Source organism: Alternaria rosae, assembly GCF_020736505.1.
Source record: "Alternaria rosae strain MPI-PUGE-AT-0040 chromosome Unknown BKA58scaffold_1, whole genome shotgun sequence".
NCBI classification, from domain to species: Eukaryota; Fungi; Ascomycota; class Dothideomycetes; order Pleosporales; family Pleosporaceae; genus Alternaria; species Alternaria rosae.
The window spans coordinates 1,640,689-1,667,830 of record NW_025763570.1 but is presented as its reverse complement, the minus strand read 5'-3'; the positions used below and the strand labels follow the sequence as shown (position 1 = coordinate 1,667,830).

The following is a 27,142-nucleotide window of genomic DNA, read 5'->3' as shown; positions in this document are numbered from 1 at the left end:
CCATTCGTCTCCTTCAGCAATTCTCAATCGGTTGAAGGCAGCAATAATATCGAGCTTCGTGTAATACTTGGCCTTGCTCAGTCGGCTCAAGGTCTCTTGGATCAACGGGATTGGGTAACGGTTCTTAACAGTGGCGGCGTTTAAGGCACGGTAATCGACGCAGAAGCGTAGTCCGCCGCCGGGTTTCTTAACAAAGATAACAGGGGAGGCGACTGGGGAGGAGCTTGCGCGAATGAATCCCTTCGACAGGTGATCTTCGAGGTACTTGCGCAACACTTTGAGTTCGTTCTGAGACATGCCATACAGTGGGCCGAACCCGTGCTGTTTGCCGGGTATTAGTTTGATCTTGTGGTCGTAAGGCCGTCGTACAGGCAGCTTATCAGACTCTTCTCGTGAAAAGACGTCTATCAGGTCATGATACTCCTGAGGGACTTTCGTGAGTGGATCGGTGTGCTTCTTCTCAGTTAGTGCCTTGTCAATGTCGGCAATGCTAACAGCACAGATTTCATAGCCTCTTTTGCGTGCTAGGCTCATAAACGGAGCAGCACCTATACAGTAGATGTCGAGTTCTGGCTGCAACTTCGACGAGTCGTTCTGCTCGTCTGTTGGCTGGGCACTATCAGGGTCGGGTACAGGTTCGGGTACAAGTTCGTTCAACTGGCGCTTCATCTTAGGTAGCCAGTGGTCGTGCCGTTGTCGTGGCACATGCTTAAGTTTTGGGTTTTGAGGGTAGGCTTCATCATGCCTGTTGTTGCTCCACTGTACCTCAGGAGAGAGAACAGGAGTTCTAGTAGTTCTAAGACAACGTTCTTTACATCGTTGAGCGGTGAAGATTAGTCTTTCCTTGTCGTAGTCTAGGTTTACTCGGTGCTTGTTCATCCAGGGTTGGCCAAGTATTAAATTATGACGGCCGGTGTTCGTGACGTAGAGTCGTATAGATTCGTTGTGATTGTTGTGTTGTAGCTTCAGGGTGACAGTGTGAGACACTTCTCCACCGTCGAGTACAGTTCCAGTAAATCCAGTCGGGTAAATAACGTAGGGCAGCGGGTCTTGACGTAGTTTTAGGTTGCGCGCGAGGTCTCTGTGAATGTATCCAATACCAGTAGCTCCAGTGTCAACTAAGGCTTTAAGGTTACTCTTAACACCGCCTTGTTGAACCGTACAAGGTATTGTAATACAACGTTTCCAGGTATCAGTCTGAGATTCAGACCAGAGTTCAGCAGAGATTCGGTGGGTGCGCAGTCCCGGGGAGCGACTTATCCTCGGGACGAGGCTTTTCCCTTCTGGGATCGGTTACGAGAACGTCGTCCTCGGGATCGCGAAGGTCGCGAGGATCCTGACGAGACAGAACTAGTAGACTGGGTACGGTCGTGGTCACGCGCGCTATAGGATCGGATATGCTGAGTAGGTAGGGGAGCGCTGCAATCCTTAGAGATGTGACCTTTCTGGTTGCACTTAAAGCAGCGGCCTTCCTTAATCCTCTTCTGTCGTTCGGAGGAACCAGCGGGGGCGTATGCTGATGCGTCTATCTCCATTGCGTCGGGGTGGGTTACAGGGTAGCGTCGTGGGCGGTCTGGTAGGAAACGGAGGTTATTATCGTACGTGGATATCAGGTTAGCGTAATCGTTAAGGTCGCTAGGCAAGGCTTCTCCAACCATTGCACGTTGAAGTTCGTGGGATAGAGAGTTCCGGAGGGACGCGATCAGGCCAATCTCATTTAACCCAGTGTCAGCAGCTAGTCGTCGGAATTCGGCGAAGTGGGAGGTGAAGCTGCGCTTTCCTTGACGGAGTCCGCTTAATCGACTAAGAGCTGTCAGCTCCTTGTTTGGGTCTCCGTAGGTAGCTTCAAGAAAGGTAACAAGCTGGTCTACATTATGGATATCCTTGTCCATAAGCGGGTCGATAAGAGCTACTGCGTCCTTCTCAAGTCTAGAGTGAGCGTATAGCAGGCGGGATCTTTCGTTCGGGTATCGGTCTGCGTTTCCCTCGAGCTTGTACCTAAGCTTGCGGACGAAGGCAGGGAGGTCCTTTCGTCGGCCATTGAACAGAGGCGGGTCAGGCAGACGGTCGGTTCGGGGAAGGTCCTTCAGGTTCGCGTTGGGCGGCGTCGCAGGATTCGAGCCAATTCCAGATAGCTCTTCTAGACGAACTTGATCTCCCTCAGCGCTGGTTCGAGTAATGGCTGGGGTAGCAGCAGGAGCAGACCTAGTCTTAATAGACTCAAGCTCTTGGCGAAGCTCTAGAATCTGTTGAGAGTGTCGGTTTTCTTGTTCAGCTAGATTGGCAAGTAGTGCTTCGTTGCTAGCTTTCAATGCAGCGGAATCAGCTTGGATAGCATTTAGCTGATTCAGGATCAATTGCAACGCGTCAGGTTGCCCTTGAGTAGTCATAGTGGTGTGACGCAACGTAATGTCACAAGACGCTACGAGCACGTGTTTAAGAGCTTACAAGAAGCGTTAATTGTAGCTACGTATAATATCTAGTGTAATACAAGACGTTGCGTAAGGAACAGAACAGAATGCAAAGCGGTGAAAGATATAGCTAGGGCCGTGCGCGGCGCTCAGGCCTTAGCTGGCCAATTAACAGATTTCGGGTGGACTGGCGAGCCACCCGAAATCTGTGCGTTCAGGTGTTAGGGGAACCACGGTGGTTACCGTAACACTAATACTATACTATAATTCTAGCGCCTTCTAAAGCTAGTAAAGCGCCGCCTACTTCTAGCTAATAAAAATGTTATTGCGCGTAACCTTAATAAACTTAAGCTTCTTTTAAGTTACTAGTGTAACTACTAAACAAGCTAGTTTCTTATCTAGTATTAAAAGTTAACTAAACTATTTTTCTATAATTATCTATGTAGTAGAAGAAAAAAAGTCTATATAGGCTAGATATTATATAGCTATAATATATAAGCCTATAAGGTATCTTTAGTCTAAATTAATTACTACTATAATTCTAATACTATTATATTAGAAGCTCTTTACTAGCTTTATTTTTATAGCTAAGGTTTTTAGGTTTACTATCTTAGAGTCTTTAGTAAGAAAAAGAAAGTTAAATAAGCTACTTCTATAAGTAGTAAGTTCTACTATAGTTATACGTTCTATTGTGCTAATAGCTTAGGTATTTTTAAGAATAGAAGCCTCTGTTCTAAGTATAAAAAAGAAGTTAGTCTATACTATATATTCTTAGTAGTTAATAGATATATTAGTAGATATTTACAAATATTTTAAAGTATATAGAAGTATTAAGAAAGATATAGAATAAAAAGAAGTATTCTCTAAGTAAGTAGACATTTTATATAAATACTATATAAGGTAGCTATTCTCTAAACTATACTTTAACTACGCGAAATATCTCTAGACTTATAGTACTATAGTATAGTATTATCTTAAACCTAGAGTTTACCTATATAGTACTATAGCTTCAAGCTATTTTTAATTTACCTACTCTTAAGACTAATGTAAAGACTTTTATTTAATATTATACTATATTCTAACTTCTAGCTCTTCTACTAATAAGAGCTTACTTATTATTACTTTCTAAAAGCTTATTTCTACGTTAATATCTTTAGAGAGAGAATATAGATTTATAGCTTAACTAGGGATATCTCTAAATTAATGCCTAAGTCTACCTCTAAATCTATAAGAAGCTCTATTACTATTACTACTTATAGTTTCTACTAAGGCTACTATACTAAGGTTAAGAGTAAGTTAATTACTAAAATTCTTATATATTATAAGAAAAGCTTAAGTTCTTCTAAAAAGAAGACTTACTTCTTTAAGCTAACGCTATTACCTACTTATTAGCTTAACTTTATTAGCGCTATATACTATAGCTTACTTAATATAGGTTCTATGCGTTATACTTATTTATTATTTTTCTCTAATTTTTACTTAATTATTATAGGTGTCTTTAAAAGCTTACTATCTAGTACTAGATCAAGTAGCTATTCTAGACGTTAGCGCGCGTATAAAGAGGCTAAGAGTAAGTATAAGTATTTTAAACTTAAGCTTAGTATCTAGAATTTTTATATATATAAAAATTAGCTCTACTATAAAATTGAAGAGGCTAAAGATAAGAAGTAGAGATAGTTATAATTTAGAGTTTAAAGTTCTATAGTTTAGTTAATTATTATAGTTTCTTATTCTTACTACTTAATTATCTATAACTAGCTACCTCTTATAGTAATTAAGAGCTAGCTTAAGATTAGTAGTTTCTATATAGTTATAATAAATAACTTCTTTTCTCTATCTACTTTATAATAATTAAGTGTTGTAAATCTTATATTTAAGTTACTATTTAAACTTTATAAACTGTTATTAAGTAAGATTCTTTATTAATCTATTAGCTAGTATAATTACTATTTCTAAGTACTTAACTTAGAATAATCCTTTCGCATATTCTTACTATAGCTATATATTCTAGATATCTATATACTTAAGCTAAGTAGTTATCTACTTATTCTTTTCTATAATTTGCTTAATTATCTACTAATAATTACACTAAATAGTCTATAGGTCTCTAAGATTAAGTGTAAGCTTATAGAAGAAACACTAAAAAGCTATTACTTTCTTTATTATATGCTTAAGAGTAAGAAGCTTAGCTTTAGTAGTTAATTTAGTTACTATACTCTATTAGGCTATCTTCTAGAAGATTACTTCTTTACATAGTATAGTAATGTATTAATAAGAGAATTAGTAAGTCTCTAGATTATTAGTAAAGAATTTGTTTCTAGTAATTACTAGATCTAGACTATTATTATCACTATACTATATCGCGTTATAGCAAGTTTAATATAAATATATAATTACTTACCTTTTAGCTTTAAGATGCTAATTGCTAAAATTTATAGAAATATAAAATAACTTAAATATTAAGTAGATAATATCTAGTTAAATTATAATTACTATATATAATACTAAGCTAACTATTTCTTAGTAGGCCTTAATCTACGCCTTAGTTACTTCTCTAGTGCTTTTAGTTAGTTCTTCTAATAGTAGAGGCGTAAAAGCGAATAATCTATCTTCTAGGTTAAACTCCTTAAGTATCTTATCTATATACGTAATATAAATAAGTGTAATTGTCTTTAGCTGTTAGTCTCTAATTACGTATATACCTAGAAACTATTCTATATTACTCTGATTTTAGATCTTATACTTTCTAGTGAACTTTACTTAAAAATTCTTAGCTTATTATTCTATATTCTTATAATAGAGTAGAAGAATGTTATCAATATAGAAGAGAACTAGAATTCTTTTACTTTAATTAAAGAAAAGACATAGCTCTTAGTGTACTAAAGAACTTCTTATACTAGAATAGTAGAGAGTCTCTTAATTTATATAGTACGTAATTAAGCTACGCATAATTTTAGCTTCTTAAAGATATCTAGTATTTTATAGATTACTAGGTTCTCTATAATAATCTTCACGTTTAGAAACGCTTCTATAATATTATATTACTTAATCTCTAGGATACTTTAAGTAGTGATTACTATTATAGTATAGAAGAACTTAGCTACTACAATAGCTACGTAGGTTAATTTAATTAAGTTATTCTTCTAGAGATCTCTATAAACTATAATTCCAGCCTTATATTTAAAAAGATAACTATTCTAATTAAACTTATAAGTCTATACTTATTTTAATAGAAATAGGTGTTTCTTAGCTTTAGCTCTTAAGATCTTAGTCTAGGTTTCTTTCTTACTTAGCTAATTAATCTCTCTCTTAGAGGCGTCTTTAAAGAGCACGCTTATTAGATACTAGATTAGTTATTTCTATATTCTAGGTAGCTCTTAGAGATTATTGTCGTATTAGTAAGTACTCAGCGTGTTTATCTAATACTTACTAAGTAAAGTAAATATAGTTATTACATTTCTAGTCTTATAGCTTGCTTAATTATTCTAGTCTTTGCAAAGATTAGAAAGGTAGGTCTTATAGAAATTAGCCTAGGCTTATTCTTCTTTTAAGACTACTATTAACATATTAATACTACTTATACTTCTACTCTCTTTTTAATTATTAGGCTACTTAGGCTTCTTACCTTAATAAGTCTATTATAATAGAAAATAGTTATTTTTAGAAAGATTTTACCTAGGCGCTTAGTCTATAAGTCTTCTACTATGTCTTATCTATTAAGAGAATTTAGCTTTTAGCTAATTATTCTCTTACGCCTTGCTTAAAGATCTGGCTATTTTTTTTAGTAGCTAGCCTCTCTTTCTCTTTAGCGCTTACTTTTATTAAGTAGATTTCTTATTTATTCCTATAGACCTAAAGTCTAATACTATAGGCTTAATAGCTAGAGATTAATTATTTAATCTAATAAAGAGCTTTTTACCTTTAGGCTTTAGTAGGTTAGCTCTCTTAAGCGTGTGTACTACTTTTTAACTACTAGTCACTCTATAATTTCTGTAATTACTTATCTCTAAACTTTCTAGCTTACGCGTAGGTTCTAGAGTAGTAATTCTAGTATAGAGTAGCTAATTAGAGGGAATTTATAATAGAATACTAGTCTTACATTCTATTTTCTCTACTTTTTATTATTTATAATCTTTATTAATAGGTACGCTATTTATATTACTTTAATTATTAATTATATTTTCTCTAAGATCTTACTTAGTAACTTATAGCTTCTCTTAAGTTACTATTTAACTAATAGATAGAATATTAAATTCTTCAAAAGAATTAATAATTTCGCTATCATAGAGTATCTTAACGTACTTAGTTACTTACTTTTGAGTTAGCTTCTTATTCTATCTTTCTTTATAGAACTTCTACTTATAAAATGTTATATTTTATATTATAATTACCTAGTTAATTACTAGTATCTATTATCATAGTAAAGTGTTAATGCAGAGTAGAGTAATAAAATATAGTTAGGTAACTTAATATATTATTCTTAATATAGGTGTATTTTGTAAACACCTTATACTTACTATATATAGCTATGGCAATTAATAAAACTCTATCTATAACATTTACTATAGATTTAGTATATTAAAAATATAATTATAGATAGTAATAGATAAAGCTTCTTATAGACTTAGAGATAGACTTAGATATTAATTTAGAAGTATACGTAGTTAAGCTATAGAGCTTTATTTTCTCTCTAAAGATTTTAACGTAGAAATAAACTTTTAGAAAGTAATAATAGATAAGCTCTTATTAGTAGAAGATCTACAAGATAGAACATAGTATAAGATTAAATAGAAGCCTTTATATTAGCCTTAGAAGTAGAAAGGTTAGAGATAGCTTTAAACTATAGTACTACTACGTGTATAAACTCTAAGTTTAAGATAATATTATACTATAGTACTATAAGTCTAGAGGTATTTTACGTAGTTAAAACGTAGTTTAGAAGATAGCTGCCTTACATAGTATTTATATATAAGGTCTAAGCACTTAGAGAATACTTCTCTTTATTCTATATTTTTCTTAATACTTCTATATACTTTAAAATATCTATAGATATCTACTTATATATCTATTAAGTACTAAGAATATGTAGTATAGATTAACTCTTTTTCTATACTTATAATAGAGGCCTCTATCTTTAAGAATATCTAAGCTATTAGTGTAATAAAATATTTAACTATAGTAGAGCTTACTACTTATAGAAGTAGCTTATTTAACTTTCTAGTTCTTACTAGAGACTCTAAGATAGTAGACCTAAAGGCCTTAGCTATATAAATAGAGCTATTAAAGAGCTTCTAATATAATAGTATTAAGATTACTATAGATATTAACTTAGACTAAAAACGCCTTATAGACTTATATATTATAGCTATATAGTATCTAGCTTATATAGACCTCGTTCTTTCTACTACGTAGATAATTGTAGAAGAATAGCTTAGTTAACTTTTAACACTAAATAAAAAACTAGCTAGTTTAGTAGTTACACTAGTAATCTAAAAGAAGCTTAAGTTTATTAAGATTACGCGTAATAATATTTCTATTATCTAGAAGTAGGCAGCGCTTTGCTAGCTCTAGAAGGCGCTAGAATTATAGTATAGCATTAGGCTATACTAATAAACGCGTAATAACTATTACCTAATAAGCTAACTACTAGAAGAGAGCGTTAATTATAGAGTATATTAGGCGGGGTAGATAGTTAGAATATTAGAGGATAGCGTAATATAGCTAATATAGCTAGGTTTACTAGGTAATTACGCATAAAATATAGGTTACTAGTAATTATATAAGTATTATTTAAGTGTCTTAGATTGTCTTAGAGGCTTTATACTAGTATAGGTAGACTTACTAGGTTTTCTTTTAGTATTACTTAATTATATAAGGCTAGTATTACTGCTGCTACTAGTATAAGCTTAACACTTATTTTTAATTCTAGTAGACTTATATATATCTAGTCAATAATCTAAAGCACTATTAGTAAGATAGAATAAATATAGAGCGCGTTATAATACTATGTTATTAGAAGAGTCTAAAAGATATAATAATTTCCTAGTCTATATATATTGCGCGCGTAAAAATAGTTATCTTAGTAATTATAGAATATAGCATAAAGTTATAAGGCTTAAATCTAGGCTTACGTTAGAGATTTTCAAGTTTACTATTAGGTTTAATATAGTAACGCGTTATTGCGTAATTCTAAAAAAAGTATACTATAGGTCTTGTCTCTTAGGCCTCGAAGGGACTAGTATCTATATATAATATATATTAGATATTTGATAGCTGACTAAATAACTAATATATCTATAAGAATTTACTTTAAATTCTTATCTCTAATATCTAGCTACTTCATCTATATCTAGTAAATACGCTTAGTAGCTAAAAGTATAGATTCTACTCTAGTCTAGGTAAAGACTAGTGCTCTATTATCTAATCTTAAGTAGCTAATAGTAGTAGAAGTACCTTCTAAACTACTTATAAAATATCTAATTAAGTAATTAATCGCTATAAAGCTTTATTAAACTTATTCTATAGAAATAAGCTACTATATCTATAATTACTAGCTAAAGACTTACTAGAAGATCAGCGCTTATACGTATCTTAATAGCTTTAATAATAAGTTCTTAGCTAGCTCTCTTTACTAAGCTATTAGGCTTATAAGTATATAGTAGAGGCGTTTTAATCTTAATTCTCTTCTCTTTTTTCTATTTCTTATTTCTTGATCGCTCTTGCTAAGGCACTATTATAGTATTATTATTCTAATAAATTTCTATAATCCTCTACTTATAGTAATACTCTACTCTTACTATAAAGCTTACAATTATATCTATAATATTATTAATAGTCCTTGCTATAATATTATAATTATATAGCTTTTCTAGGTAGTCTTTTCTAATAATTAAGATCTACTACTTATAAAGCTAGCTAGCTAAAAAGTTAGAGAGATTCTATAATATTCTACAGAAAGGTTATAGCGATTTTTTTCTTACGCGCTAAGAGATTACTTAGTAAGCATAGGCTATAGCGTAATATTTACATTTGCTACGTTAAGTGCTAGTAATCTCTACATTCTAGGTAGCCTTAACAAGAGACTCTAGAGCTTATTTACCTAGATAGCCTAATCTTTAATACTAGAGATTCTTATTACTAGTGCGTAGTAGAGGTCTTAATAATTACGCAATAGCATTTATAATAATAAAGAAAGTAAAATAGATAAAAGCCTTATGTTCAATAGATAGAAGGTTAAATACATACTTAAGAGTTATAATTATAATAGATTTTTTTAGCGTTTCTATTCTAATTATATAATTATATTCTATATACTATATACTATATACTACTTAGTCTAAGAAGCTCTTTCAAGTCTATATTTTTATAGAAACTAGGTATAATCTTTACTTCTATAAGCTTAAGATTAGCTTTAATTAGTCTCTTAGTAGTGCTAAGTATAGACTTTACTGCTTTCTTACTAATACTAATTATCGAGAGAATCTAACTACCTACTTCTATAGTCTTATTAAAAGTCTTAATAAAGAAGTTAGGCTTGATTAGAGCCTTATTATTAACTAAGTAGATAGTAACTTCTCTATTAAGTATTATGCTAGTAAAGAGAGTATAAGGCCTAAAGCCTATACTAAAGATAGATAGTCTAAATTTAGCTATTAGCTCCTTAGAGTAGATAATTATTAATACTCTATTACTTAGATATAATTCTTTAGTAGGTAAGCCTGTCTTCTAGCCTAATTACTTAACTTTCTTATAGAGGCTTCTCTAATTTAAGTTATAATAGCGCTTCTAGATTTTTTTTCTTATCTTAATTAGTAAGCTTAATAGGCATAGCACCTAGTTAGCTAGATCTAGTAATAGTAGTCTATAATTAATAATAAGTAATTAGCTTCTACTTATACTTACTACTAGGCTTATATAAGTAGAATTATAGTAGTAAGCTTAATTACTTTAATACTAAGTTAGTAGAAGCTAGAGTTTATTCTACTTCTATAAAGAAGATAGTGCTTACTTTACTCTTTCTAGAAGTAATAAATTTTTTCTGAAGTATAACGCTAAGTATTTTACTAAGATTCTTAAGTGATAGAGTATTTATTTTAAGAGCTAAAGCTTACGCTTACTTATTATACTAGTATTAAGCCTACTTATAATTAGAGTATTTAACTATATCTAGAAAGTTTATAATTATAAGTAGCTCTTCTACTTTAAAGAGTTTATAAATTAATACTTATTAATATAGTATTAGCTAATTATAAAACTAACGCTTAAAAGTAACTTAGTGCTTATTATATACTTTTTTAAAATAAGCGTAATACTCTACACGTACTATATATTATGTACTTTAATTAGTAGAGATAAGATTCTTTTTTAGAATCTTAATAAAAGCCTATATAGGTAATTCTTATATACTTAGTGCTACTAAGTAGAGATAACTAGAGTAGACTATTTTTATAATCTAGTTTCTAATATTAGAGAGCTTCTTACTCTTTCTAATTTATTACTTAGTGTAATAGCTCTATTAACTTAAGAAAGTAGTATAGTTTTTAACTTTATAATTATAATTATACTAACGAGCTTTATACTTCTTTATTCTAAGCTTATATTTTACTTTCTCTTTAGATATAGTGTTGTTCTTAAGATTCTTAGACTTATTAAAAGTATTAAGTATATTAGAGTACTTAGGCTTATAAGAATTTATAGATTAGATATTAGAAAAATCTAAATTAACTTCTTTCTAAACTCTCTTCTTAGTATAGTATTACTTAAGAAGAGTAAACTATATAGACTAGTTAGATTTATTTTTAAGAATTACGCCTAAGGCTATAATTACTATATTACTTATTCTATCTATAGTAATTTTATTATAAGAGCTATAATTAAGTTAAGAAGACGCGCTAAAGTAGAATATAGAGGTTAACTAAGAAATTATAATTTCGTAATAACTTCTAATTATAAGAACGTTAGAGAGAGTAGAGTAGAATAATTAACTAATTAGTCTTCTAGTAGGCTTTAATTTATAGTAGAAATTAGTTCTATAATTAAGCTACTTGGCTTATAACTATTAGAGCTAGAGAGACCTAATTAATTTAGTTAAAAATAAGTCTATTAATTAGATAACTACTTAAGAGAACTTAGAATAAAATCTCCTGCTATATATCTACTTGCTAAGTAATTATGTAGCTTAGATTGTTGTAATTAGGTAATTAGATTAGGAATCTTTAGATTCCTGCTTTAATAAGAATTGTTAATATAAGCTTAGATTTGCGCCTTATAACTTTACGCTATATTCTTTAATTACTAAGATAAATATTTTTACGCGCGTAATTATTATAATACGCTCTAGACTTATTCTTTATTATTAATTATTTTTTAGATTATTAACTAGTAGCACTTATACTAGCCTTATGAAATAAGAAAACTTAGTAATTCTACCTACACTAGTATAAAGCCTCTAAGACAATCCAAGACAATCTAAGACATCTATATAATACTTATATAATTACTAGCAACCTATATTCTATACGTAATTACTTAGTAAGCCTAGCTATATTAGTAGCTATATTACGCTGTTCTTTATTATTCTAACTATCTACTCTACCTATTATTACGCGTTTATTAGTATAGTCTAATACTATACTATAATTCTAGCGTCTTCTAGAGCTAGTAAAGCGCTACTTACTTCTAGCTAATAGAAATGTCATTACGTATAACTCTAATAAACTTAAGCTTTTTTTAGATTACTAGTAGAACTACTTAACTAGTTAGTTTTTTATCTAGTATTAAAGGTTAACTAAACTATTCTTCTATAATTATCTGCGTAGTAGAAAGAAAGAGGTCTATATAAGCTAGATACTATATAGCTATAATATATAAGCCTATAAGGCGTTTTTAGTCTAAGTTAATTACTACTATAATTCTTATACTATTATATTAGAAGCTCTTTTCTAGCTCTATTTATATAACTAAGACTTTTAAGTCTACTATCTTAGAGTCTCTAGTAAGAACTAGAAAGTTAAATAAGCTACTTCTATAAGTAGTAAGCTCTACTATAGTTATATATTCTCTTACGCTAATAGCCTAGGTATCTTTAAGAATAGAGGCCTCTATTATAAGTATAGAAAAGAGTTAATCTATACTATATATTTTTAGTAGTTAATAGATATATTAGTAGATATTTATTAATATTTTAAAGTATATAGAGGTATTAAGAAAGATATAGAATAAAGAGAAGTATTCTCTAAGTGCGTAGACCTTATATATAAATACTATATAAGGTAGCTATTCTCTAAACTACGTTTTAACTACGTAAAATACTTCTAAACTTATAGTACTATAGTGTAATATTATCTTAAACTTATAGTTTATCTACGTAGTAGTACTATAGTTTAAAGCTATCTCTATCCTACCTACTTCTAAGGTTAATAGAAAGGCTTCTATTTAATATTATACTACGTTCTAAGTTCCAGCTCTTCTACTAATAAGAGCTTACCTATAATTACTATTAATACTTATATTATTTTAAAAGCTTATTTCTACGTTTATTTCTTTAGAGAGAGAATATAGCTCTATAGCTTAACTACGTATACCTCTAAGTCTATCTCTAAGTCTATAAGAAGCTTTTATTACTATTAATATCTATAATTATATTATTAATACACTAGATCTATAGTAAACGTTATAGATAGAGTTCTATTAATTTCTATAGCTATATATAGTATGTATAAGGTGTCTAGAAAATACACCTACATTAAGAATATTATAATAAGTTACCTAACTGTATTTTGTTGCTCTGCTCTACATTAAGACTCTACTGTAATAGATTAAGATTCTAATATTTCTAGCTATCTTTCATATAATTTGCCTTTATACTATACTAGTAGTAAGCTAGTATTACTCTACTAATTCTAAGCTTTTTTATAAATTTGTAATAGCTAAAATTTACGCTATCTTTACGTAAATTAATTACCTTAGTTATATCTTAAATTAAATATATATTACTAGAGTTATAGCGCGTTGCGTAGTGTTACAACCTAGAGTTAAAACGCTAACAACTACGCCGTAACTGCGCTACATAACTTAGAACTAGAATAACAATTCTCTAAAGTGATAACTATTAGTAGTTACGTAACTAATTACTCTACTAAGAGTTATTACTTACTTTGCTAAGAACTATTACTAAGAGTAATTACAACTATTATAACTACTACTAGAAAGTTATACCTACTATTATTAGAAGTTACTATAACTACTATATCAGTATATAGCTTAGACACTACACCTCTATAGTTTAGTATGTTTAACTTTATATAAGACTTTAGTATCTAATCTAAGAATTATACTTCTTTCTATAAAACTCTTGTAATATTACATTAATCTACTAATTATGCTATTACACCTCTATACTATTACATTAATCTACTAATTATGCTAGTACACTACCCTGTTCTATCTTACTTACTTATCTTTAAGAATAAACTTAAAGAATAATCTTAACATTTTAAACACTCTTAAGATAAGTAATACAGAGATAGACACCTCTACTACTTTCTACACTACTAGAGCTTCTAATAAGAGTAATAAGCCTAATATCTATAATAGTAATTAAAAGCAGCTTAAGTACTAGCTACTCTAAGTAGACTAATACTTCTACCTTAAAGGCGACAAGATTAAAAGCAATAACTAAGTTATCTAGGCTACTTCTTTTTAGCAAGGAAACGCTAAGAAGTAGGCTACGCCTCTTATCTAATAATATATAGATAAAAATAATAATAACGCAGATATTAAGATCTTAGTTAAAGACTAGAATGCCTTTAAGACAAAGATACGAGAAGTCTTCTTACTCTTCTAAGAGACAGTAATTGCTAAGCAGAAAATCTAACAGCTATATTAGACGCACTCTACTACTAACTATACTACTAAATTCTAATAGTGCTAGGTAGCTATTAACTAGAATAACAACGCTTTAATACAAATGTATAAACAAGGTCTTAAGCTCTAAGTATAATAAAAACTTATAAGAAGTAGAGAACAAGTTACTACGCTTTAGAAACTTATAAACAAAGTAATCTATATTAACAATAAAGTCTATAGACTATAACTAGAAGAACAACTATTTGCGCAGAGAATGCGAACACCTAGAAATATAAATAAGAGCAACTAAGCGCGTTAGCTGCCTTGCTAATTATACCCTAACTAAGAACGTTAACAAAGCTATATACTTAGAATTCTAGAATTATACGCTATAAATAGCTATAAGCCTATACACCTTAATAATATTAACAAAAGACCTAGAAAACTAAAGTTTTATAACAAGAAAGGCAAGAATAAGAAGTTTAATTACTACGCCTATAGCAAGAAAGGTTATATAGCACAGGACTGTAAGAGCTAAGACAAGGTAGTAAGACAGCTTAACGTCTTATAACCTGCAGGACCTACTAATAAAGAGAAATAGAACGTTATTACACTAGCTTACTACTACATCTAAGAGTTTAAGAAAGAAATTATAAATAAGCTAGATAACCTAACTCTTATTACTCTAGAGAAATACACTTCTAAGAAAGAAAGCAACTCTAAGAAACTTCTTAAGAATCTGCAGGTTGCTAAGATTAACTAAACTAAGTTTAGAAAAATATAAAGGTTTAAAGATAACTACTAACTAGTAACGCTATATATACTTAGTAATAAAGTGTTATACATTAGGCTACGCATTAACTAGCTGCGATAGCTTCTTAATAAGAAAGATGTTACGTACGTATACAAAACACCTAACATTTTAGAAATTATGCGTAAAGACTTATATAGTCTTACTCTACTAGCAGAAAAAAATAAAGAGAACCTTTTTCTAGTTATTATAAGAACACCTCTGTCTAAGAAACTAATATAATATCTAATTAACTTAGCATTTAGAATTAACGTCTTATAACGCTATCTTAATAAACCTAAGATAACTTTCTTAGACTTCTACAGCTTTACTAAAGAATTTAATAAATTTAATATATACTATAATTTGTTAGACAAGTTTTAAAAGAAGAATAGAGTAAATAGAGAAAAGTTATGTAAATAGGCTAAAAACGCGCAGGCTTTATAAGAAGAACTTATGCAACAGCCTACTAAGCTAGTAGAGGCACCTAAGACACCTCTAACACTACGTAAGCGCAAAGTGTATAAAATTAGCTAAGTAACTAATATATATTACTAGCTAGACTACTAAAACCTTAAGCACGTTAAGCTCTTATAGATAGTATACGTATATAACACCTACATAATCTATAAGAGTAACAAAGACAGAACTAGTTAGTACCTAAGATAAGTTTATAGCACGCCTAAGTGTAGTAAAAATTAGTTAAAATATATAATAAATAGCTATTCTATCTATCTATAAGATAAATAAACAGCGTTCTACTTTCTAAGTTATAACAACCTATAATCTATTATATAGATATAAACTATATATAAAACTATAGAATATAAGTTTACTACACAGAAATATAACTAAAGCTAATAGTACACTTGCCTACACTTTAATTGCAATAAGCACGTTATTATAAAAGACTTCTATAGATTTAGAAAGACTTTTTTAGACTAGCGTTCCTAATAGAAGAAACTAGAAAGAAAATTAATAGTATAAACTTCTTAATACTTATTAAGCTTCTAGTAAAGCTTAATAAAGTATAAATATAGGTATTTATAAATTTAGAATTCTAAGTAAGCTATATTTCTAGAAGAGCAATGCTCTAGGCTAGAATTAGGCTAATAAAGAAAAAGAATAGCTATATATTATAGGTTACTAATAGGCAACCTATACTAGGTAAAATAAGCATTACCTATAAGGTTATAGAAGTAACGCTTAGTATTAAAGAATATTAGGAAAAATTAGACCTAGACGTTTTTAGATTAGCTATCTATAATATTATATTAGAAATACTCTAGTTATAAAAATATAACCTATAAATTAACTAGAAGTTAAAGAAGTTCTTATTTAACTACTATAGACTAGACGTAACTATAAGCATACCTACGCATTACACAAAGCTAATAGTAGATAAGAGAGATTAACTTAATTATAAAGAAGTAATAGACCTTACACAAAAATAGCCTTAAGAAACAAGAGTTTAACTTAACTAATATAAGAAAAGACTTACCTAATTATAAAGTTAGAGTTCTAGAGAAATACGTAACTTTAAGTATTTTAAAAGAGTATAAAGTATTTAGGCATCTCTTTATAGAAGTAGTAGATAGTAACATCTTACTAAAATACTAAGAATAGAACTACAAGATTAAGTTAAAAAAAGAAAAGAAATCTCTATTTTTACTAATCTACTCTTTATTAGAAGTAGAACTTAACATTCTAAGAAAGAAGCTAAATAACAATTTAAAGAAATAGGATATATTTAACTCTCTATCTTACTAGTAGGATTCTCTATACTCTTTATACTAAAGAAGAAAGAACTTCTAAGAATATGCGTTAACTATTAAAGACTTAACAATATTATAGTTAAGAATTAATACCTACTACTAAATATTATAGAACTTTAGAATTAACTATCTAAAGCTAAGATCTTTACAGTAATAGATCTATAAGATAGCTACTATCTTATTAGAATAAAGAAAGGTAAAAAATAGAAAATAGTATTCTACATAAGATATAAACATTATAAATATACTATTATACTATTTAGACTTACAAACGCTCTAGCAACGTTTTAAGCGCTTATTAATAATATATTAAGAGTATATCTAGACATCTTTATTATTATATACTTAGATAATATTCTTATCTACTCTAAAAATAAAGATAATTACGTTAAATATGTCTACACAGTACTAAGGTGCCTAGACTAGTATAACTTATAAATTAAACTAAAGAAGTGCAAATTTTACTAGAAGAAAGTTAACTTCTTAGGCTACGTTGTAGAGATTAATAGAGTACGTATAAGCAAAGAAAAGATTAAGCTTATTAAGAAATAGCCTTAACTAAGCTTAGTTAGGAAGATATAATCTTTCTTAGAATTTCTAAACTTTAATTAATAGTTTATTAAGAACTACTCTAAGATAGCTGTTTCTCTAACTAAGCTTACGCAAAAGAATACTCTTTTTATATAGACTAAGAAAGTAGAAGATATCTTCTTAACACATAAGAATATAAGTATTACTCTACTATACTTCTATACATTCTAGATAGAATAACTATTATATTTTAAGACTAACGTATTAGACCTTATACTTAGAGACTACTCTAGCTAGTTATATAAAGGTAAATAGTACCTAATTACCTATTACTTGCGCAAGTTCTTAGAACTAGAGAAACGCTATAACGTTTATAATAAAGAGCTTCTAGCTATTATTACTTATCTAAAATATCAGATAGTATACGCTAAAAACTACTTAGAACTTATAATATTTGTAGATTATAAGAACTTAGTAAACTTTACTACTACTAAGGTTCTTAACTATTTATAAGTTTAATAGTTAAAAGAACTTAGATAGTATAAGTTTAAGATTGTGTAAACACCTAGAAAGAATAATAGTAGAGCTAATACTCTAAGCTACTAATATAATATTACAGAAACTAAGTCCATTATAGATACTACAATACTTAAAGTTAATAATAATAGATTATTAGAACTAGCTAAGACGCTAAACCTACTTATATAAGTTGCTAGCATAGTACTAGAATAATTGTAAGAGGTAATTATTAAATAACACTATAACAACTCTATATATAGTTTCTTAAGTATTACTAGAATAATAGAACTTATTAAATAAAATTATAAGTTTCTAAATATAAAGAACAAGATTACTACTTTTATAGCTAAGTGCGTAGACTACTAAAAGAATAAGTATAGTACCTACGCACTCTTTAAAGAGATATAAGTAATAGAGCTACCTAACTAGCCTTAGTTAAATATCTCTATAAACTTAATAATAGGTCTACTAGTCTTGAGAGACTCTATAACTAAGGTATTCTATAATGTAATTCTTGTAGTAGTTAATTATTTTATAAAGTAAGTAGACCTCTCTAGGCCTAAGAGACGAGGCCTACAGTGTACTTGTTTTAGAATTACGTAATTATCAGGTAATAATATAATTACGCGATAACGTAGTGCTATGTTACCTAATAGCAAACTTAAAAATCTCTAATATAAGTATATATTTGCGCCTTATTATAATACTTATACCTACACTACTACTACTACTACTAACACAATAATTACTACACGCGCAATTGCAACGCGCTAATTACTTTACATTTATTATACATAACTAAAAGTTATTTTAGTTATTAATTAGTAGTAGTAGTAGCACTAATACCTACTCTATACAATCGCGCAATACTAAAAGAAAACCTAGTAAGTCTACCTATACTAGTATAAAGCCTCTAAGATAACCTAAGACATCTATATAATTACTAGTAACCTATATTCTATGCGTAATTATCTATAAGTCTAGCTATATTAGTAGTAGCTATATTACGTAATTACTATAGCTACTTTCTATATTTACTATTATTTGTCTGCCTATTTTCTATCTATACCTATAAGTCTCTTAGTTCTTTACTATAGCTATAAAGATAATAGAATACTACGCTTAAGATTATATATTATATAAATATAGTAAAAAACTTTTTACTTCTACCTCTTATAAAAGTCTTTTAAAGTAATTTTAATAAAGTCTTTCTTTTAAGCTATTATTAGAACTAATATATTAAGAAGTTTCTTCTTAAAATACTAGAGTTACTATAGCTATACTTTTATAAAGGCCTACTTAGTAGCTAAAAGGTCTAACTTTTAGTTTATAAGTACTATGCCTACTAAGAAGATAATAACTACTAATATAGTATTACTATATAGCTTATCTAGAAATTTCTTATTATTAACGTTAAAGTTAGTACTATAAGTATAGCTAATCTAGCTACTAGTGTACTTTAGCCTAACTCTTCTATTAAAGATAACTTTCTCTAGTATATTACTTAGACTATAGTAGTAGTTACTTACTATTTTTTAGGTAGTAGGCTATAACTTACGCTTAGAGTATATACGCTTAAGTATTAAACATAACTTTTAGTTTATATTAATTATATTATTATTTTTCTTAGAATTAGTACTAGAATTAGAATTAAAGATATAAAATAAAGAGAAGTATTTTTAGCGTAAGAGAGAGGTTTTATACTCTTATAGCTACGCTCTTCTAACTCTAAACTAGACTCTTATAGAAATCTCTATACTTATAGTACTATAGTTTAATACTATCTTTAACTATAGTTAATTTACGTAGTACTATAGTTTAACTTAATCTTAAACTATAGTTTACTTATAAAGTAGTACTACTACTATAGTTTAATACTACCTTTACTATAGTCACCTACTAAGTTCTATAGCTAATAAAAAGGCTTCTATTTAATATTATGCTATATTTCTTAATCTAGCTTTTCTACTAATAAGAGCTTCTTATTATTACTATTAGTATCTACCTTAGAAAGCTTATTTCTACGTTAACTTCTAGATAGAGAATATTTTAATATTCCTATAGCTTTATAGACTTATAGCTTACTTATTACTACTCTTAAGCCTACCTCTAAGTCTACTAAAAATATCTTTATTACTATTACGCTTATAAGTACGTTATTATTAAAGTATTAGATTTATAGTAAACGTTACTAAGAAAAAGTTTTATTAATACTTATAGCTATATATAGCAAATATAAGGTGTTTAGAAAATACACCTATATTAAGATTACTATATAGAGTTACTAACTGCGTTTTATTGCTCTGCTCTGCATTAACACTCTACTATAATAAAGTAAGTAGAGTACATTACCTTTAGAAAAGACTTTATAGTAGTATAGCTTACATATATTATTATTAATTATATTATTTAACACTACAGCATTCTAAAGATAATTATTAGTAATAGAGACAAGCTCTTTACTTTAAAATTTTAGACTACCTTACTAGCTACTATTAGAACTTAAAGAAAGCTATTAATAGCTTATTATCTATAGATAGATAGACAAACTAAGCAAACAAATTATAGAATAAAAGTGTATTTACGCATCTACACTAACAAATAGCAAAATAACTAGGTATTGCTATTGCCTATAGTCTAGATAGCGTATAATAATAAACTTCTAAAGTCTGTAGAATAAACTCTATCTTATATAAACTAAAGAAGATATCTAAATTTCTTTATACGCACATTTTCTAGTTTAAAGATATAAGTAGCTATTACTACTATAGATAAGCTAAAGATAGTATATAAGTTACTTAAGAAGAAACTTAAAGAGACATAACGCTAAAGTATTTTATATATTAATAAAAAATAGAAAATAGCACCTTAGCTAAAGAAGAGAAATAAAGTTTATCTACCTATAAAGAATCTTCGCACTAAGCAACCTGACAAGAGGCTTAACAACGTTAAAGTTAGACTATTTTTAATTCTTAATAGAAAAGACCTAGTTACTTATATACTTAACTTTCTACCTAACACAAAAATCTACCTATAATTCTATATTAAGATCTTAGAACTAGTATACTCTAAAACGCTGCTATAGAAAAGTTTCTACTTTAAACTAGAAGAAGATAACGTCTATAAATTTAAAAGAATTCTTATATACTAATAAAATAATAATAGAATAAAGTACCTAATTAAATAGTTAGAATATAATATAAACTAAGCTATATAGAAACTAGATATAAACTTTATAAATTACTATTAACACCCTACAAAGTACTACTAGAGAATTTAGTATAACTATACAAAGCAACTATAGTATTAAGACTACCTAAGGTAGACTATATTATAGGGAAAAACGCTATCTTAATAGAAGCTACTAGATAGTCTATACTTTCTATATTAACCTTCTTACTCTCTACCTCTATCTCTCTTATAAGATATAGCGTCTTCTTCTACGCATGCTTATTAGTCTATACTAATATCTTTTTATTACGTAGTAAACGCGCAATTACCTCTACTAATAACTTTTTATCTTTATCTACTTTTACTTAATACTTCTTATAGAATTTATCTAGAGAGGTCTAAGATATATTAATATATAACTTGCTAAGATAAGTATATTCTATATATTTAAGAGAGGACTTTAGTATAATATAATAAGGCTAATTATTAATAAAGTACTTATTATAAGTAATATTTAAAATAAAATAAGTGTTAAGAATTTTCTAGATAAGATAAATCTAATATTTATAAAGCTTAGATAATATAGTAGACCTTTAGAGCTTATAACACATATAAAGTAACTCTACTTATAAGCTAGGTAAGACTAAGATTAAGTAATTTAAGAATAGATTCTTAGAAGAAGAAGATAGTATTATAACCTAAAGTTAAAACGCTTATAACTACGCTATAACTACGCTATATAACTTAGAACTAGAAGAATAATTCTTTAAAGTAATAACTATTAGTAGTTATATAACTAATTACTTTAGTAAGAGTTATTATCTACTTTACTAAAAACTATTACTAGAAGTAATTACATCTATTATAACTACTACTAGATAGTTATACCTACTATTATTAGAAGTTACTAGAACTACTATATAAGTATATAGCTTAGATATTATACCTCTATAGTTTAGTATGTTTAACTTTATATAAAACTCTAGTATTTAATTTAAGAATTATACTTTTTTCTTAACTTCTTATAATATTATATTATTTTACTAGATATGCTATTATACCCTTATACTATTATATTAATCTACTAATTATGCTAGTACACTATCTCTGTTTTACTTTGCTTACTTATTTCTAAGATCTAATATCTTAGGTTATCTTTAGATAACCTTTACAAGTCTTAGCAAAAGCTAGCTACTTACTTATTCTAGCTACTTGCTTATTACCTACGTTATAGTAACTACTATAGTTCTCTTAATACCTAAACACGTGTATAAATACTAGGTACTTACTAGGTACCTAGATTCTATTAATTAGCTAGTTATAGTCTAAGCGCCGCACGTATAAGCTTTACTTATTTTTTTTACTACTCTTATATTCTACTATTGTTTTTTACGTAACGTTATATATTATACTAGATACTATATATAGCTATAATTACCGCTTCTAGTAAGCTCTTAACCACGTGCTCGTAGTGTCTCGCAACAGCTGGAACGCAAGGTACTAGTCTTGTTAAACAGGCTTCCTGCTGCTAATACCACTAGTTAAAACGTTAGACAGGTACGCGTAGCATTGATTAGCCTTTCAGTACTATTTGAACATGGAATTGATTGCCTCGGTAAGCTCTGCGATGCTCGTCTTGTTGATGCAGTATTTACTACCCTTGTCGAATTGTCGGAGGCGATGCGCCTGAAATTGCGGCGGTTTGTTTTTTCGGGGCGTAGGGTACGTGTTACACAGCCACCATGAGATGAAGCTACCTGCCTCAACCACTTTAGCCTAATTGACAAAATCCTTCCGTAATATCAATATTTTAGCTGCCCTTCTGAATTACGCGTTACGCGAAGTCTTTCCTCACAGCCCTTTGTCCGGCTGCTGAGCGCGGGTCGGTCTACGCTCTTGCTCATAAACGGCAACGAAAGCTTGCTCCTGCGCAGCTCGTTTTCCCGCACTCCGGCTTCTGCACTGAGCGGAACCTGTGGGGGAGAACTAAGCCAGTCGTTTATGGTGTTTTATTGACATCCCTGTTGGAGGCGCAGCTTACCCTCACGTAAGCGTGATGCATTACGCTTATCCTCACGTAAGCGTGATGCATCGAGGTACTGATATATAAGCCCTGCTCAGCTCGGCTACCGGTATGGTACAAGACCTCGGCTGAATAATACCTCTCACTCTCTTCGCCTCTCCATATCTTCATCCCTGTCCAATCATGCGTCTTCTGCGGCTGGATTCCCACAAAAACACGTGGATTCTCGAAGACTTCTCTCCACCTCATTGTCCCTTCTACGTCATCCTATCGCATACATGGAGCCGCGACAATGACGAGGTCAGGTTCGAAGACATCGAAAGCGGAGAGCGTGAATACAACGATACCAGCAAACCAGGTTACGATAAGCTTCGCTTCTGCCAAACGCGAGTGGAAAGGGATGGTCTACGTTATTTCTGGATAGATACTTGCTGTATTAAGAAGTCTGACAGTTATGAGCTGCAGCGCTCACTAGCCTCGATGTTCTATTGGTATCAGAGAGCTACTAGGTGCTATGTGTGGCTTCAAGATGTGTCTATCAGCGATGCTACCGACGATACAGGAAACCAGTGGGAAAAGGCATTTTCGAAGAGCATGTGGTTCAAAAGAGGCTGGACACTTCAAGAACCACTCGCGCCAGACTTTGTTAGCTTCTTCTCTAAAGAGAAAATATATGTTGGTGAGAAAAGGAGTTTAGCGTCTACAATTAGTAACGTTTGTGCTATTCCTAGACCAGCACTCGAGGGCGTGGAATTATCACATTTCAGCCCAGAAGAGCGTCTATCATGGACGAAAGGACGGGTTACTACGGTCCCTGAAGACGCCGCGTATTGCTTGTTTGGGATCTTTGATGTAGAGCTGCCTACGTTGTACGCGGACGGTAATTATACCAAAAGGAAAAACATAGCCATGGGCAAGCTACATAAAGCCATTGACGAAAAGGACGTCGACTTCAAACATCCAGACGACTGTATACACATCGGCGGCGCATTCTGGAAGGACCTTATAATATTAAGAGAAGAGCAACTGTTAGCGCTGGACTCCGACCTTGACGAATTCTGCAAATGGCTTCTCGAGGGCTTTCTTAGCCAATACGCTGACGAACATCACATGCTAAGAGAAACAATGACCAGGTTGTCGCAGGATGCAGGCAAGAGGATGAAAAAATTGCTGGCAAATTATAACGTCCGCTACGAGGATCTGTCACATCTTGAAAATGACATGCAGTCCTGGGAATCTTGGGTACGCTATAGAACCGGTCATGCGACTTCTCAAACGAGAGTACAGGCGCTAGTGACGAATCGCTGGCGTAAGAATCAAGAGCATGAGAATACTTTCGAAGGGATTACGGCAGCTAGAACGCTGGAAATGTTGATGATCTGGAGAGGAACGTGGAACCCCGTTTGAGGATGATGGTAATTTACCACCTATGTCTTGTGTTTGCTCGCTCTTTATATTGTCGCGAGTGTATTGCGACTAATCTCTAGACTAGGTCTGCTGGCCCTTACTAGGTAGCAAACGGGGACGCTTCGAGAATATCACGTAATTAGGATTATGTTAATTTTCTATATTTATTATACTATAACGTAGATAATAAGCGAGTGGAACCTTTAAGCAAGTAGAACCTTTTTGCTAAGACCTAACTAAACTTTAAGTACACTATAATGCCTTAACTAGGCAACGTAAAAAAGACTTTAGACAAAAGAGACATATAGCTTACCTTACAGACTATCTAATAAGATGTAATACTTAAGCTATAACACGCTATAGCTATCTACAACGTTACTAAAAGTACACTATAAAGATAACTTACTAGAACGCCTTAATAACGTAATATAATGCCTAAATTAATAGCTCTTTAAAGCTTAGAAGAGGTAGTAATTATCTAATATATTCTAAAGCTAGTAAAGTAAGAATATTTGCCTTAGCTTGCTAATGTTAAGAAGATAGCTAATAATTTACTCTAGGTTCGCAACTAGAACCTAGTTAGCAAGAGATAGGCTATAAACTTTATTAAGCGCTGCCTAGAGCTTAAAGTTAAGTTTAATTAAAAGTATAACTATATTTAAGCTCTCTGCAAGAATTCTAAGGTTATAGAAGACTAGTTCTACCTAGTATAAAATACTAAAGCTAAGTATAGTATCTAAAACAAAGATACCTACAACTTTAATAAAATAGGCTTTATAATAGGCGTAATATTAACTAGAGTTGTAGTTATAGTAGTAGAGCGTTAAGAACAGCTAAAGATAATATAGTAGAGCAATTAGAAGTAGGTTACAGCTATTTAAGGTATTAACGCAATAAAGTAGATAATTCTACTCTTTATTATCTTTGCTAGTAAGCACTACCTCTTAGCCTAGTATAAGGAAGAAGACCTACTATAGAATTAGGTTATTAGAGTCTCTAAGAATAGCTAGACAACAAATAAGCTTAGTATTAAGTAGCTAGAGCACTTTAATAAGTATACAAAAGAGAAGGTTATTAGTAGCTATTGCCTACTAGTTATTAATAGCTATAAGAGCTATAACTTAATTAATTTCTACTAGCTCTGTAAGAAGAAGAAAATAATTACTCTCTATATACCTGCGTACTCTTTGCACCTACTATAGCTGCTTAACGTTAGGTGTTTTGCGTTACTAAAGAAGGCGTATAAATACTAAGCTAAGAAGCTAATACGTAATAAGATTACTTATATTACTAAAACAAAGTTCTTACTATACTTTATTACTGCTTATAACACCTTAATTATAAAGAGTAATATTCTAGAAAGCTTCTAAGGCGCTAGCTTAGTTCTATTTAATCTAGAGGCTATAGTATTAACGCTTAACATCTACCTACGTACTCTACTATTACTTACTATTAAGAATAGTCTCTAGTAGTTGTAGACTTTAAGTAATACTCTAGAATTAGAGTCTTAAACAAAGCTAGTTCTTAAGAGGTTTTAGAGGTATGTAGATAGCTTACTAATCTTAATAGTTAAGGCTATTAAAAAGCTTATAAAAAGAGTAGAGATAATAGTGTACTCTCTAGTATTAATAACTAAGCGCAACGCTAAACTTAAAGTAACTAATAAAGTAGCTACATAATATATATTATATAAAAGAAGGCGTATATAAAAAGAGAGAACTCTTATAATTAGTAAAGAACTTTAACTAACAACTCTAAAAGAGTTTAGAGCGCGTAGTAATAGAAAGAAAGTTAAGAAGAGAGCGTGTATTAAAGTAGATAAGTTGTCTTAAAGACACTGTAGACGCTATAGCAAGGTAGAATATAACTTGTATATATATAAGTAAGATGTAGTAGAAGTTTCTAATTAATTTAGTCTACTATAAATATTAATTACTATTCTAAATAGTGCTCTATAGTTATGTATAGTTAAAGTTTTAGTTAGGTTTTAGTAAAAAGGTGTTACAAACCTAAGAATAGGAAAGCACTCGACTATGTATAAAGGATAGTGGCACGGAGAAACCCTAGACAACCTAGACAAAGGGCAGGCCTTTGTCTACTAATAGATAACGCTACCCCGCAGCGGTTAGGTAGTTCTATAAGGCTTAGCGGAAATTCTTTATAGGACAAGTTACGTGCGTCCTATAATATATTACAACGCATTATAGTGTACTACGCATAAGATAACGTAGAACAATATAGAACTTATAGAACACTATAACTCTTATTAAGTATATAGCTTAGACACTACACCTCTATAGTTTAGTGTGTTTAACTTTGTACAAGACTCTAGTATTTAATCTAAGGATTATACTTCTTTCTTAACCTCTTATAATACTATATTGTTCTACTAAACGTGCTATTACACCCTTGTACTATTACATTAATCTACTAATTGTGCTAGTACAACAGAACCTGTCTAACGCACTCACTCGTTCCTAAGAACTAACCTCTTAGGTTATCTTAGAACAACCTTCACAAAAGGTTCTACTTGCTTAAAGGTTCTACTTACTTATTATCTACGTTAATACATTTCTATAATTATTCCTCGTAAGCTGTAAAAGCGGAAAGCAACCACGCTGCTAGCACACAGAATGCGCCTAACATGTATTAGAATCTAGTTTAGCAA

The 27,142-nt window shown here is 30.2% G+C and overlaps 1 protein-coding gene across 1 annotated transcript; it reads left to right on the top strand.

Moving 5' to 3' along the window:
• Positions 1 to 23,187: 23,187 nt before the first annotated feature.
• On the top strand, positions 23,188 to 24,772 carry BKA58DRAFT_372407 (heterokaryon incompatibility protein-domain-containing protein). The gene has a single exon (XM_046169127.1). The coding sequence runs from the start codon at positions 23,251 to 23,253 to the stop codon at positions 24,472 to 24,474; it is 1,224 nt and encodes a 407-aa protein (XP_046030803.1). The 5' UTR covers positions 23,188 to 23,250; the 3' UTR covers positions 24,475 to 24,772.
• The last annotated feature ends 2,370 nt before the right edge of the window (positions 24,773 to 27,142 follow it).